The 13,181-nt window shown below is 45.0% G+C and overlaps 1 protein-coding gene across 1 annotated transcript in view; it reads left to right on the top strand.

The window, feature by feature from the left end:
- LOC126299089 (glutamate receptor-interacting protein 1) overlaps window positions 1-13,181 on the top strand; it is a 538,481-nt gene that overhangs the window by 275,765 nt on the left and 249,535 nt on the right. The window contains exon 5 of the mRNA XM_049990762.1: window positions 2,036-2,323. Coding sequence (XP_049846719.1) covers window positions 2,036-2,323 — 288 coding nt within the window. The remainder of the gene's footprint in view (window positions 1-2,035; window positions 2,324-13,181) is intronic.

Below are 13,181 nucleotides of genomic sequence, written 5' to 3'. Positions count from 1 at the left end.
CCTAACTAACCTAAGGACATCACACACATCGATGCCCGAGGCAGGATTCGAACCTGCGACCGTAGCAGTCGCGCGGCTCCGGACTGCGCGCCTAGAACCGCTAGACCACCGCGGCCGTCACAATACAATGTTGAAAATTAGATGGGTAGCTCGAATGACAAATGTAGAGGTACTAAATCGAACTGGAAAGAAAAAGAAATTTGTGACAGAACACGAAGAAAGAACGGACCGGTTGATAGGACACATTCTGAGACATCGAGGAATCGTAAGCTCGGTTATGGAAGCAAGTGCGAGGAATAAAAATTGTCGAGGAGACTGAAGTCCAGTATTTACGCAGAGATGAAGAGGCTCGCACAGGATAGACTAGCGTAGAGGAGCATCGGGCCATTCCTCGGACTGATGTCTACAACAACAAAAAAGTTTGTCTTCGAATAATCTTCTTCTTCTTCTTGCGTTACGGCCTCTGTATGACCACGGGTAGCCCCTTCGTGGACTGCATTTCCCTCTTCTTCTCCCAGAACCTCTTCATTCTTTCTCTTCTCCTCTCCCGCGCTTCTTCCGAGATCTTCAGTTTCCGTTTCTCCTGGCGGCTCCACTGGTGACATTCTAATCTTTTCCTGTATTCTTCTCTGTCATTGGTCTCCGGCATATTTGTCGGTGTATATTTGTTCCTCCAATTTTCCTTTCCTTCGACCTTGATCCCCAATTCCAACCAGTCCTTCCGAAGTCCAACAATCCACTTGGTTCCTGTCCTTCCCCTTGTTCTCCCTGTTGTTTCCCACACTCTCTTCGTCATTCTGTCCATACTCATCCTAACTACACGCCCAGCAAACCTTGCCCTTTTGAGTCTGATTTCCCCGGATATTGTTCTCATGGTCCGGTACAACTCTTCCCTAGGTCTTCGCATCCACCTCTCTCCACCTCTTTTGGGAACTAGTATTTTTCTCAGTATTTTCCTCTCTTCTTTCTCTAGTTGTTCTGCCCCATTTCTTCCAAGTGTCACCGTCTCAGCAGCATATAATACTGCATTCCTCACTGTTGCCTTGTAGTGGCTTATCTTTGCCTCTGTGGATATATTCTTTTTATTGTATACCTCTCTCGTCATGCAGAAGGCTGACCTCATCTTCTTTATCCTCTCTGTTATTCCGTCCTTGCTCCTGTTCCTTCCTGTTATAAATTCTCCCAGGTATTTAAATTTGTCCACCATTTGCACAGTGCCTTCCGGTGTTTCCCAGTTTGCAGTGGTACTTAATGTCTTTGTCTTGTTATAGGCGATCCTCAGTCCCACCTTTCTGGCTACCTTACTTAAGTTGTCGAGTTGTGTCTTTCCGCCGGCCGGTGTGGCCGTGCGGTTCTAGGCGCTTCAGTCTGAAACCGCGTGACCGCTACGGTCTCAGGTTCGAATCCTGCCTCGGGCATGGATGTGTGTGATGCCCTTAGGTTAGTTAGGTTTAAGTAGTTCTACGTTCTAGGGGAGTGATGACCACAGATGTTAAGTCCCATAGTGCTCAGAGCCATTTTTGTGTATTTGCGTTTTCTTCCGTCTCACTTACTATTGCTATGCCATCTGCAAAGGCTAGGCAGTTCACTTGAGCCCTGTTGTCCTTTTTGTCCCCGACACGGGTCTTTGGTATTCCCATTTACTCGTTTATTGCTCTCCACTGCCTGATCACTTCGTTCAGTGCTATACTGAACAACAATGGTGACAGTTCATCTCTCTGTTTAACACCAGTCTCGATCTCAAATTCTTTTGACAGTGCTCCTCTGAATCTCACCCTTACTTTTGTGTCTGTCAGAATTTCTTTTATGAGTTCTTGTGTAGCTCCATCAAGTCCTCTGTTGTTCAGGATCCTAACAAGAGTCTGTTTGTCGATGGAGTCATATGCCTTTGTGAAGTCCACGAAGGTTATTACTGTCTTTTTGTTTTTTAAGGCTCTATGTTCTATCAGTTTCTTCAGGATAAATATCTGTCTTGGAGTAATGTGTAGAGGTAAGTAGTTTAGATGTGTAAGAGGAAGGGGCGGGCGTTCCGCAGGGAAGGCAGCCTGTGCCCCGGGGACCGGCTGGTGGCGGTGGACGGGCAGTCGGTGCGCGGCGCGTCGCTGTGCGAGGCGCACGCGCTGCTGGTGGCGGGCGGCGGCGCCGTGACGCTGCTCATCGAGTACGACGTGGCGCGCGTGCGGGAGCTGCACTGCGCCAGCGGCCCGCTGCGAGTCGAGCTGCGCCACGCGGCGGGCGCCGGCCGCAGCCTGGGGCTCGCCCTCGCCGACCGCGGCCGCGCCGTCGTCGTCAGCGCCGTGCGGCCCGCCAGCCTCGCCGACAGGTACGCGCCGCACCCTTCACCGCTCACTACACCACTCCACACCCTAATTAATGTTAATTACTCTTGTCGGTAATAAAATTTTCACTCGACTGTGATGTTTGCAAGTCCTGCGGCTGTGGCAGGACCGAGAGAGCTGCGCCTCTGCGCCTTACGATCCTGTCCTCCCGCTCGACGTAAAGCTACGTTACTGCAACCTTCTCTACGCATATTTAGTAAGCTCGCAATTAGGTTTAATATGAACGAAACATTATTGAAGAATATTCAGTGTTTAAAATACTACATGTAACAAAGTGAATTTTTATTTTTATAATTGTTGCGTACATAGTTCCGCATAGTCAGCGAGTACACAACTTTCCCACTAGAGCGCGCCCCGCTAAGCACAACAGCGCAGGCGCAGCGCTCGTCCGTCTCTGCACTACGAGATGGCGCTGCCATAGAGATGGACCAAATTCTGCTTCCGCCGATCTGCGTATTAATATGTAACGCAGCCAGTGAGATTGCTGCTAATGTAGAACGTTTTCTCCTCGCGGATCACACTTGCGCTGTGATACGTGAACCCCTGAGGTACTATAATGAGTGTACAGACCTCCGATTAGTCAGTCTGCATAGGTCTGTTCCAGTCTGCATTTGTCTGCACCAGTCTGTACGAGTTCTACATTTGTCTCTACCAGTCTGTAGTCAAGTTTCAGTCTGCGCCTAATAAGATTACCATATTCCTGTACATAACCATGAAGATAAATGCATAGACACTTTTGCCAAGTGTCAGAGATATATGTGAGAATGAGATTAACCTACCAATACCAAAGGAACTTCAGATTGTCCATTATAAATAGCATCCAGAACCAAGTTAAATAATTGTTATGCTCGTTATTATTTTAATAAATGTGTGTGAAAATTAATCAAGTTCTGATTAAAGTTGGTCACCGTCAATCTGCTACTCTAAGCGTGCAAGTGGCTTTTCTATCGTCTGACCTAACGGCAGAAGATAAACACGCCACGATAAGACCACGAGACATTGCTGACACTCACCTACTTCGTTAGAGCGACAAGTCAAATAAGCTGATGGTGTGTGTACTGAAGGTCTTACAGTACGCACACCACAATAATATTGCTAAGAAATTGTAACTAAAACAAACTCTATATCTTATTGTTAATGGGAGCTAGTGTACATTAGTTTTAATGTCGTGTATAATAAAAACAGGTTTCATTTACTTCTTCCATATTCGTAACTAGCTGAGTACCCAGCGTTGCCCATGTATGATTTTATTCCGATCTTCTGTTGCCCTATCTCCTACTGTATCCTCTGTCCATCTCCTTCTTCTACCATTCTATGTCCGTCTCCTCCTCCACTTCTATCTGTCCATCTGGTCGTTCCCTCTCTGTCCATCCATTTCATCCTCTTCCCTTTCTCTGTCCTTCCCCTCCACCCCCTCTCTCTGTTCTCCTCGTGCTACCTCATAACTGTATCCACCTCTCCTTACCCCTCTTTGTTTATTTTTTCCTCCCCATCATCTCTCTCTCTCTCTCTCTCTCTCTCTCTCTCTCTCTCTCTCTCTCTCTGGCTCTGAGCACTATAGGACTCAACTGCTGTGGCCATCAGTCCCTATATATATATATATATATATATATATATATATATATATATATATATATATATATATATATATATAGGGTGTTTCAAAAATGACCGGTATATTTGAAACGGCAATAAAAACTAAACGAGCAGCGATAGAAATACACCGTTTGTTTGCAATATGCTTGGGACAACAGTACATTTTCAGGCGGACAAACTTTCGAAATTACAGTAGTTACAATATTTAACAACAGATGGCGCTGCAAGTGATGTGAAAGATATAGAAGACAACGCAGTCTGTGGGTGCGCCATTCTGTACGTCGTCTTTCTGCTGTAAGCGTGTGCTGTTCACAACGTGCAAGTGTGCTGTGGACAACATGGTTTATTCCTTAGAACAGAGGATTTTTCTGGTGTTGGAATTCCACCGCCTAGAACACAGCGTTGTTGCAACAAGACGAAGTTTTCAACGTAGGTTTAATGTAACCAAAGGGCGGAAAAGCGATACAATAAAGGATCTGTTTGAAAAATTTCTACGGACTGGGAACGTGACGGATGAACGTGCTGGAAAGGTAGGGCGACCGCGTACGGCAACCACAAAGGGCAACGCGCAGCTAGTGCAGCAGGTGATCCAACAGCGGCCTCGGGTTTCCGTTCGCCGTGTTGCAACTGCGGTCCAAATGATGCCAACGTCCACGTATCGTCTCATGCGCCAGAGTTTACACCTCTATCCATACAAAATTCAAACGCGGCAACCCCTCAGCGCCGGTACCATTGCTGCAAGAGAGACATTCGCTAACGATATAGTGCACAGGATTGATGACAGCGATATGCATGTGGGAAGCATTTGGTTTACTGACGAAGCTTATTTTTACCTGGACGGCTTCGTCAATAAACAGAACTGGCGCATATGGGGAACCGAAAAGCCCCATGTTGCAGTCCCATCGTCCCTGCATCCTCAAAAAGTACTGGCCTGGGCCGCCATTTCTTCCAAAGGAATCATTGGCCCATTTTTCAGATCCGAAACGATTACTGCATCACGCTATCTGGACATTCTTCGTGAATTTGTGGCGGTACAAACTGCCTTAGACGACACTGCGAACACCTCGTGGTTTATGCAAGATGGTGCCCGGCCACATCGCACGGCCGACGTCTTTAATTTCCCGAATGAATATTTCGATGATCGTGTGATTGCTTTGGGCTATCCGTAACATACAGGAGGCGGCGTGGATTGGCCTTCCTATTCGCCAGACATGAACCCCTGTGACTTCTTCTGTGGGGACACTTGAAAGACCAGGTGTACCGCCAGAATCCAGAAACAATTGACAGCTGAAGCAGTACATCTCATCTGCATGTGAAGCCATTCCGCCAGACACGTTGATGAAATCGATACAGGGGTTTAGGAGGAGCTATTTAACCGCAACTTTACCAGAGTACGCATATGACACATATATTTCACACATTTCAAATATATTTGTACGTCTATTTGACCTGTGCGAATTTCACTTTGCTGTCTCGTTTTCTTGCAGCTCAAATTTATGACGTAATATTTCATGTTCAAAAAAATGTTCAAATGTGTGTGAAATCTTATTTGACTTAACTACTAAGGTCATCAGTCCCTAAGCTTATATACTACTTAACCTAAATTACCCTAAGGACAAACACACACACCCATGCCCGAGGGAGGATTCCAACCTCCGCCGGAACCAGCGCACAGTCCATGACCGGAGCGCCTGAGACCGCTCGGCTAATCCCGCGCGGCCATATTTCTTGAACTATACGTCGTATGGTTCAAATGGCTCTGAGCACTATGCGACTTAACTTCTGAGGTCATCAGTCGCCTAGAACTTAGAACTACTTAAACCTAACTAACCTAAGGACATCACACACAGCCATTCCCGAGGCATGATTCATACCTGCGACCGTAGCGGCCGCTCGGCTCCAGACTGTAGCGCCTAGAACCGCACGGCCACTCCGGCCGGCTATACGTCGTACAATGACGTAATTTTATAGGTACACTCAGCGGCATATGCAGTTCCTTTCTACAAAATTCGTTGCGAATGGAGTTACTAGCAGTGAAATAGTAAATTTAAATGCCTTGCATGATGCGGCAGTTTTTCACACAGCTCAAGCTCAGTATTTATGATGTGACATCTGCTGAACAACTCTGAGTCGTAGAATGATATAATTTAGCAGGTACATGCTTCAGTAGTATTATTCGAATACTGTCTGTAAAATGTGTGGCGAATGCAGTTAGTTGGAGAGAAGTAATAAATTAAAACGTCATGTCCCATGCGGCAGCGTTACTGTGTGAACGGCGGAAATGTTCCAAACGAGTTCACCATTTTGCGAGAGTTGACAGCGAGAAGTAGTTTCGTAAAGGTTAGAAATTCTGTGTAAAGTTTGTTGCAAATCACCAAGTGCTCTCATTCTCAGATACTGAATGAATAAAGTCACATATTTGATAGGTGGTTGCGAGTTTTATTTTTCCGTTCTCTATGTTATAACAAAATCTCGAATGAGTTGCCTTGGCAGTGTATGAAGAAACGTAGGGCCCATTATCACGAGAGTGTAAAATCAGCGTATTTGGTATGCCATCATAGGGTATGTACAACATTCATGACTTTGGCGCTCTGTTAAGAGTCCTTTATGCGTTTGGCTTACATGAATGTACCATGTACATTCATCAGATGTTCTTACAATTTTTTTTCAATCACATATTCCATCATTACTCACGCCACTTTGTGCGTGACAATATGACATAACTCACCAGCTCTTCGTTTAAGATGTGTCTGTGTTTACATCATGGTGGTACCAAAAATTACATAGTTGAGGAAGATGTCAGATACATTTTGGGGGGGTCAGCAAAAGAACTCTATGTGTGCGTCCATGTAAATAGCTCTGTTCAATAAACTTCCAAATTTAGTCAATTGACTAGGAATAATGTTGTATGGGCCTACTGACATCCAAATCATGGACCACGGTACACTAACAGTCAGCTTTCTTGTGACACTGTACTCCTTCCTCATGTGCGTCTTTTAAGGAGTGCACTTCATTTTTTATGGATATCAATGCGCGACCGCATTGACCTTTGTAGATGGAGGAGCTTTTGAAATGTAAGGATATTCAGCGAAGGCGCTTCCCCGACTTAAATCCCGTCGATCACGTGTGGAATGCGTTGGGGAGACGTATTGTAGTGCATCCACATACACTAACGATCATCCGGCAATTGTTAACCGCGCTAGTGGAGAAATGGAACTCCGTATCACTAGAACTCCTTCACCAATCTTGCGACTAGTAAGGTAGCACTTTGCAGACCACACATTTTGTCCGTAGCTATCACACACCCATTAACAAGCGTGTCCCGCCATGTGTAATGTCCAGGGGTCATAAAAAACCGCGTTGACTTCAGTGTAATAAAAGTGTCATTTCTAATCGTCTCGCTGCGTGTTTCTTTCAATTAATGTCTTGTACTGCACTGTACTGTAGCAGTTCATTCTATGTATGGTTTAAGTTCCATCGATTATTTGTAGTGACACTTAATGCGAAAGTTACTTCCGTTCTTAATTTTTGCTCACCAGAGTACAATATTTGCCTACACTGCTATGAAAGAAACAAACGTCTTTCAATGTTTTATGAGACAGAATTTGAAAGGGGTTTAGTGAAGTGAAGCAACGGCCTTGCCCCAGTGGATACTGAGGTTCCCGTCAGATCACCGAAGTTAAGCGGTGTCGGGTATGGCCGACACTTGGATGGGTGACTGTCCAGGCTGCCATGCGCTGTTGCCATTTTTCAGGGTCCACTCAGCCTCGTGATGCCAATTGAGGAGCTACTCGACCGAATAGTAGTGGCTCCGGTCAAAGAAAACCAACAAAACGACAGGGAGAGCGGTGTGCTGACCACACGCCCCTCCTATCCGCATTCTCAGCTGAGGATGACACGGCGGTCGGATGGCCCCGATGGGCCACTTGTGGCCTGAAGACGCAGTGCTTTTAGTGAAGTAAACTTTAACACATCCTCGGCAAATATGTATGTTCCATAGACATACTGAAAAAAATTCCCAGTACCAGCAGCAAAACTTAAGGATCTGCTCATAATATCAAGAATATCACCACAGAGTATTGAGCGAGGAAACTGTACGTGACGCATCACCCCAACCCAACCACATATTGAGAAGGACTGTAATGCATCGTAAAGGCTCTTGAGGACTCGATTGTCTGTTTTATGGTTGACTTAAGCATTGTTTTCCAGATGTTTGAAGCAATACAATAGGAATTGGCATCTGATTGTATGATTTAGTTTTAGTACGTGTGCAAAAAATCATTATGTATTGGTAATTCCGCAAAAACGAATGTGCAGTTGCACTCCCCTTCCCCCGGTCCAAAGAGAAGTGGGGAACGATTATGAATTTCATGTTCTTACATGTGTAAATATGGGAACAACATATCACAAGATAATCGATATCTCAAATTACCATTGTTGATTTTATGGTTCTGTGAAACATTGAATCAGCTATATTTCAGTTCTAGTGTAATGGACATTCATTGTTTTGGTGTAATGCGGACGGCATTACACTGTCCAGTCGCACTACTGTTACCATCTGCCAAACTTGCAACGCGGACCGCTGTGAGATGTGCAGGAAGAGAGTCAGTGAAGTTCTGCAAGGTACCGACAGGGATGTGCATCCTTGCCGACTCCAGTGCGCTAGGTTTCTCGTTTGAGGATCCGTGGTGCGAACAGCCCAATCGAACTGATCCCACGGATTCTTAATTGAGTTTAAATCCGGAGAGTTTGTTGGCCAGTGAAGTACGGTAAACTCATATAGGTGCTCTTCTAACCACGCATGACCACTGCGAGCTGTGTAAGACGTTGCATTGTCCTGCTGATGGGTGCCATCGTGCAAGTGCAAGTGCAAAACCAAACTTAATGTAGGGGTGGACATGGGCCCCTAGGATAGATGGATACCTGTGTTGATCCACTATGCCTTCCAGAATGACGGGATCACCCAGGGAAAGCCCTCAGGCCTTGAGCCTTCCAACGATTGTTGCTAACGGCCATCTGTTCGAAGGAGCATAAAACGTGATTCATCTCTCACCACCCAGTGGACGCCCAGTTGCAGTACTGGCGTGCAAATTCCAGCATTCGTCGCCTATAAACGTGAGTCAGCATGGGTGTATAAACCCCTACTGCGGAAATCCATATGCAACAACGTTCGCTGAAAGGTCGTTGAGGGTACGCTTTTGGTAGCCTCTTGGTTTATCTGAATGGTCAGTTGCTAAATAGCTGTATGTCTATTCGCCCGTACACATCTTCGCAGCCTTGGTTCAGCCCTGTCATCTATGGCCCATGGTACACCAAAGTTGCCTCGGCGTCTCTATTGGATAGCGCCATTTTCCCATGCACTGTATACTTTAACAACGGCGGCACCCGAACAATTCTCAAACTTAGCCGTTCCGGAAATGATTTCACCCTTTGCCCGAAAGCCAATGATCTTGCCCTTTTATGACGTCAGATGAATTACTCAGTTGCCGCATTGCGAGAAAGAATATACTGCTGTCCGAATCCTCCCGACAGGCTTGATATACCCTGCACTGCTAGTGCTGCCATCTGCCGTCTGTAAGTAGTTATTGCACATAGACGTCAATCATTGGGGGTGAGGCGGCCGTTGTCACCGAGCGGTTCTACGCACTTCAGTCTGGAACTGCGCGACCGCTACGGTAGCAGGTTCGAATCCTGCCTCGGGCAAGGATGTGTGTGATGTCCTTAGGTTAGTTAGGTTTAAGTAGTTCTAGGTTCTAGGGGACTGATGACCTCAGATGTTAAGTCCTATAGTGCCCAGAGCCTTTTGAACCATGGATGGTGATTACATTAACGTGACTGGACCGAAAAGAATGGTTTTCATTTCCACAACTAGATTGATTGCAAACTACTCTATATAAATTGTTTTATGAAACAGTTATCATCGTTCCTACACACACTAAGACTAAAAGAAAACTAAATAGACCACTGCATTAATATTTATCACAGGGTTACCTTCCTCGACATTAGTTTGGAACAATGGCTGGCAGAATTTTACGTTAGTGCTTTAGTGTATCTCATAACCAGACGGTCTGCTGCTTAATCACGCACCACGTAATGTCCTTGCTGTGTCTTGGAGAGAGCTGCATCCGCAAGCAGCATTGTGGGTTTGGTGGCCACATCGGAATGGGATGCTCGCCTATTGGAATGACGCTAAGTGACAGTTATTGCTTATTCTGGCATCACATGGGACGTAAAATCTATAAAATGGATGTGTAGCGCGACTAGCTTTGCGATGTTATTCTAATTAGAAGTGTTTATCGAATGCGATGTCTATCCTGAAATGGAATAGGACAGTGTTCTACAAAGTTTGTTCAAAGATATTCTGTAATACAGTACCGAGAGATGTGGCAGAGTGGTTAGCACACTGCACTCGCGTTCGGGACGACGACGGTTCAAACCCGCGTCCGGCTTCACTGAGTTAGGTTTTCCGTGATTTCCCTAAATCGCTTCAGGCAAATGCCGGGATGGTTCCTTTGAAAGGACACGGCCGACTTCTTTCCCCCATCCTTCCCTAATCCGATGGGACCGATGACTCGCTGTTTGGTCCCATCCCCAAATCAATCAACCGAGAAATCAGTCCAATACAGTATATTGGGGAGTCGTTCGATGTGGTTGTAATTCACAGCTGGTTTGGTTTAACATTATGGTATTGGTGCATTCAGGTACTAAGAATTCTCCGCCACAGTTCCGGATAACATTGTGTAACACGCACATATCTTGAATGATAAAAATCAACTTTGCAAGAATTGCAAAACAGTGCATCATTTAAAGCTCTGAATTTAGATATTTACGTACAAACCGCGCCTTCCACTGATTTTCGTCTCCTTGAGAACCTGCTATTAAATATTCTTCGCTCGTACCGGACTTTGTCGGTAAGAGTTTCGGCTAGCGACCGGCTGCCACAGCTTCTTTGTCAACAAGTGTTCACGATGTAGGCAATGCCACTCACTGACAGGTGAACCGAACCGAGTACTTTCGCATCGCAGAAAGCTTCCATTGCAATACACATACAGGTGTTGGACACTCGTGGTTCTGTTTCCCTGATAAAGAAAGGCACTTATGCCAGAATCGGTAGCCCAACAATAAAACAGCCTACTTCTATTTTGTCTGCCTACAATGCACAAGAAATTCCAATCCATGACATGTATATTTTGCCAGCAACTTTTCATGAGGTGACAAAGTTCGTTTCTTTTCATTTACTCAGTTCTGAAAACAGTGCAAACATATTTGGGTTAGATTTATTTGAATTGTTCAATTTGTACATTCAGCACAATGTGCTACAAATCAGTGTTTCTGTGCCTCACACTAATGTTTCTGACTTGTGTAGTAAGTACAAAGAACGATCTGAACCATGAATGGGAAAGGCAAAAGGCTTTGAGGGGCACATCACTGTGGACAACACACAGCTGCGATTTTTTTGCGCACAATCTGTCCCCCGTGCAATACGTGAGTACGTTGCTCTGGAATTGCGAAGATGGCGAGGCAATGGTGTCATCAAACACGTCTCTGCAAGCTAACGGGCGTCACCCTGATCATTCTGAAAAGGCCTTCAGCTTGTTTACGTTTAAGTGCTAGCTTAAAGGCAAAAGTAAACCCACAAACTGTTGTTGATTTTTTTCCTCTTCCATGTCCGTAGCAATGATGGACAGACTTGGACAAGGCAGACACTTCTTAAAGATAGATTTGCGAGTGGTGTAGGTACAGTTCAAGAAATACTTTCTGATAATCACTCAGTTAGGTTTGTTCCAGTTTCAACACTTCAGTGGTTCCTAGAACAGTTAACAGCGAAATCCCTTCTTGTACCAACTATCTGGACTATACTGTCATGGCGGGTCGTACGCCCGCGGAACAGTTAGACTGTTTGTTTCAGCTTCTTTCTGCAGCTGGCTTAAAATGCAACACGGCAAAGTGCTCTTTTTTCAGGAAAAATTGAATTGTTTAAGTTATGTAATAAATGCACGGGGTATACGTCCAACTATATCGCAGTTGGTTGCGATTAAGAGATCTGCCGGTACCCCGTAACATTAAGGAGCTCCAGTCATGGGGAAGCTCACCTATTATATAAAATTTATTCGTAACGCTGCGAAAATTGCTGCTCCGCTTAACCAACTACCCCGTAAAAATGTTCATTTTGTGTGGTCCAAAGAACGTCAGCACGCATTTCAGCTATTGAAAGACGCCTTGTTAAGTGGTAGATGTTTCAGTCACTTTGACCCAGCTAAGCCTGTCGTAGAGTTGGATCTGTAAATTCTACTACTATTCTGAAAAGAGCCTTCACTGCTGTTGCGCCGATATTCATCAATGTCCATTGTTTTAAATAAGCCACCCACGTGAACGACCCGTAACACACACACCCAATTAAAAAACAAACTTTTGCAGTTGATAGGGGCAGATACCGGACGTGCTCGTATTTTTAATTCTTATGTATCTACCATCGAAATTACCCATAGGGTTGGCCAGGTTCCACAGTGCAGACAACTGTGCGTTATTTCCTCCCATTTCGTTGCAGAATGCGTAGGCACCTATTCAGGTTGTAGGATTTGCCATTAAATCTGTGAAGTTTCGTAAACGCATGACATAACTGTGGATTGGCTTCTCAGCAAGTGAATGAAAGGGTTTTAAATTAACTATGCAATACTGGCAAATGAACAAAATTACATTTCTTTGTTTTGTATTTCGTGTTTACAGTGACAAATAACGATTATTCATTCATTCTTTTAGAAAAAAAATTAATAAATGCTTGCTTAACGAACATAGACTATCTTCTGGTCATCTTACCTCAAGATTATTATCCTCTCCACCGGACAAATAGGCTGCTTCCAGTTAGTTGATTTTCCCTGAATTCTGTTCTTTACTTTGTTTAACGCAGTGCAGAAACCCTTTTGGGAAATACTGCAAAAATTATATAAACGGTCGGGTTACGTTTTCAGATCTCTCATTATGTCAAATTTGCCATATTTCTTCCCTTTCTTTTCCAACCACAAAGGATGCACCCAATATCTCCTTCGTTGCTCAACGTTTACGAGTTGCAGATCTCCAGGGCAACACTATCCTCGTCTGATGAAAACGACATAGTCTGATACTATTATTAAAGCCGCTAGGCGCCCGCCCTACGCCATTCGTACGTGAAATAGGCCCAAAGCCGTACTCACACGGGACGTGTTTCTCATCGCGAAGCGCGCCATACGTTATGGCAGTAGTGGTTGC

Source organism: Schistocerca gregaria, chromosome X, assembly GCF_023897955.1.
Source record: "Schistocerca gregaria isolate iqSchGreg1 chromosome X, iqSchGreg1.2, whole genome shotgun sequence".
Classification (NCBI taxonomy): domain Eukaryota; kingdom Metazoa; phylum Arthropoda; class Insecta; order Orthoptera; family Acrididae; genus Schistocerca; species Schistocerca gregaria.
The sequence above is the reverse complement of the archived record's forward strand: the minus strand, read 5'-3'. Positions and strand labels throughout refer to the sequence as shown.